At 37.2% G+C, this 3,075-nt stretch overlaps 1 protein-coding gene across 1 annotated transcript; it reads left to right on the forward strand.

The window, feature by feature from the left end:
- Positions 1 to 423: 423 nt before the first annotated feature.
- On the forward strand, positions 424 to 2,851 carry LOC140821185 (small ribosomal subunit protein uS19). The gene is made up of 4 exons (XM_073181597.1): positions 424 to 563; positions 641 to 786; positions 1,656 to 1,713; positions 2,420 to 2,851. Exons 1-4 carry the CDS (start codon positions 561 to 563, stop codon positions 2,666 to 2,668), a joined length of 456 nt encoding a protein of 151 aa, XP_073037698.1. The 5' UTR covers positions 424 to 560; the 3' UTR covers positions 2,669 to 2,851.
- The last annotated feature ends 224 nt before the right edge of the window (positions 2,852 to 3,075 follow it).

Genomic DNA, 3,075 nt, shown 5'->3' on the forward strand with positions numbered 1-3,075 from the left:
AGCCTAAAACTCCATAATTTAAATGAAAGTTCTTTTCAAACACGTGTTTTAAAAAATCAAGGCACATTTGCTTATTTCACAAGGGTTCTATGCATGATTTTTAAGAATAGAATGTTTTGAAAAATCATTAATTTTATATAAACGTTATGCATTTTTTCCTATTTTCACAAATGTTAACCACATACTCGAGATTACTGAAATCTCGAGATCTAAAATGTCTCAAAAAAAATTTATATATTAATTTTTCGTGTTTTCAAATATTGAGTACATGTATTTTTGAAGACATCATACAAACAAGGATGTGTGATCAAAATTTTAAACACATGGAGGGTTAATTAACTAATAATGTAAATACAACAATGTTTGAGCATATTTATGCTGATAACATAGACCATAAGCCCAACTGTCATATTTGACGTAAAGCCCATTTTTATCCTTTTCCGTTTGCTCAATCAGCCCACTATTTAAATCGAAAATCACCCATTTTTCAATATCAACTCCATTGAAACCCTAGCGGCGTTGCTTCACACAGCCTCAGCAAAGAATCTCCCCAAGAAGCCATGGTAGATTTTAACCTGTCTTCATTCGCGCATAATCATTACTGTATGTGTGCGTTCTATGATCATTTATGTTTCTGCAGGCGGACGTTGAAACGGAGGTGGCGGCGGGCCAGCCGAAGAAGAGAACATTCAAGAAGTTCAGCTTTAGGGGAGTCGATCTCGATTCTCTTCTCGACATGTCCACCGATGAACTTGTTAAGCTTTTCAATGCCCGTGCTCGTAGAAGGTACGTTCTTTTCGATGTGAATTGTGTTATTTTATGGTGTGTGTGGGTGTGTTATGCTTTTGCAATTTACTTCGGCGGATTTAATTGTAATAGTTGGCAAGTGCGCGGTAGCAATCGTAATTTACTTCGGCGGATTTAAGTGTAATAGTTGGCAAGTGCGCGGTAGCAATCGTAATTTACTTCGGCGGATTTGAGTGTAATAGTTGGATTTTGGACCATGAGCTTATAGTATCACATTTGTCTTGTTGACATATATTTAAGCTTTATGTGTAAAGCTAATGATTATATTTAATGTATTTGTAATATATATATATATATATATGTTGGCTACGTCCTACTATGTAGGCCCCCTTCTGCACATCTCTGTGTTCCACGAACTATAAGCAATATGGATGTATCACCACGGATCTGTGGCCAAGACTAGTTCATGGAGCTTATCGTCTAACACACATATGGGTCCTAGATACTAATTTGTACACGGATCCGGCACTCATCTATTTATTATTACAAATTTGGTCACCACAGATATGTGGCATTTGCGTGCTAGGTATGTGATTTATTTAGTAGCTCATACACCTAGAACACATCCTTGGGCATGAATATGCCTCTGTTCTTCCAGTTGTAAATCCTATATACTTAGCCACTAATACACCTAAGTACTCCTGTTATATTTGTGATTGGTTCATGGCCTATCCATAATGCTAGAATTGGAATTTGAAGTAGGCGTAACTCGCGACAATGACTCGGGGCACAACACTCATGGTTTCATACATGAGCATGTCTGTTTTGCAGTGCAAGTACTATCCTGTCGTGCAGTTCTCCCCCACTTTGGATACAAACCCTTTGTTATCTATGAAACTTTATTGCAGGTTTCAGAGGGGTTTGAAGAGGAAGCCCATGGCTTTGATCAAGAAGCTGCGCAAGGCTGTAAGTCATTATTAGCTTTTCTAATTTTTTTTAAAAAATATTTTTGTCCTGTTTCATTATGTTTAGTTTGTGGTGCTTTTGGGCTTTTTATGTAGTAGGATGTCAAAGAAAGAACAATTTGTCACGAAGAAGTGAGGCATAGCATTAACATATGTGACAAGATCTGATCTTGCTCTAATTCTATGATTGTTAACAAAATTCTCAGGTGCAACCAAAGTGATGTTATCTGGATATGTGGTTATTCACTTGCCTTGTCAATTCATATCCGCTGAGATGCAAACATAATGTCTCTTTGCTAAAAAAATAGTGTCTCCTGTCTTGCAAGTAAATGGCACTTACAATGAGCAAGTTTATCGGCTGTCGTCTAATCACAGATGTTTTAATATTTACTAGTCTTGTCTGACCTTACGCCTCAGGCTCTTGCCTTTGGTTTCAGAACCACCTTTGATTCTTCTATTTAGAAATCAGGAGCACCTCATCAACGGACCTTGTCATGTTCTTTGCTTTAAACTTTTGGTGTGTCCTTTTATTCCGAGAGCGCTCACTATATTAGGTATCTAGTTTTTTTTTCTCCCAGCTACACTTAATAGGCCTCATTTAATTGCTCTATGATGAGCCTACAGTATTTTGAATTGGGTTATTGGTCCTGGTTAAGGTTTTACACAATCATTTTATCATAAACAATTCTTGACATGAAACATTTCAGAAACGTGAGGCACCACCTGGTGAGAAGCCTGCATTGGTGAGAACGCACCTACGAAACATGATTATAGTACCTGAGATGATCGGAAGTGTCCTTGGAGTATACAACGGCAAGACCTTCAATCCAGTTGAAATCAAACCTGAAATGATCGGCCACTATCTTGCAGAATTCTCGATTTCATACAAGCCAGTTAAGCACGGAAGACCTGGTATTGGTGCCACCCACTCGTCAAGGTTCATTCCTCTTAAATAGACTCTTTTCAATCAAATGGCATTTGCTTCGGTCGTTTCGTGGTTGATCAATATTATTTTTTAGTATCGTTTCAGACCGCAGTTTCAAATTTCGTTTTTGTGGATGTTTGTTCAAGTTTTTGATTCTGCAAAGAGATTGAGATTACTGTCCTAAACTTACTTTTCGGTTGGGTTCGTATCTTTATCCTTGTCCAAGCTATATATAGAGCATTGTTCTGATAGTGTGTACATAAAACCCCAGAACAGTCGTTGTTCCTCTCCCCAAATCTAAAAAACTTGATATCATGTAAGATTCCCTTCCTCATGTATAAAATTAAAAACCCACGAAATTATCCAAACCATGAATTACAGAAAATTATGCTTCTTGTTTTTTAAGGATTTCACAAACTTGTAACTGAATGAAGATCG

This window comes from Primulina eburnea, unplaced genomic scaffold, assembly GCF_022965805.1.
Source record: "Primulina eburnea isolate SZY01 unplaced genomic scaffold, ASM2296580v1 ctg448_ERROPOS400000+, whole genome shotgun sequence".
Taxonomy (NCBI): domain Eukaryota; kingdom Viridiplantae; phylum Streptophyta; class Magnoliopsida; order Lamiales; family Gesneriaceae; genus Primulina; species Primulina eburnea.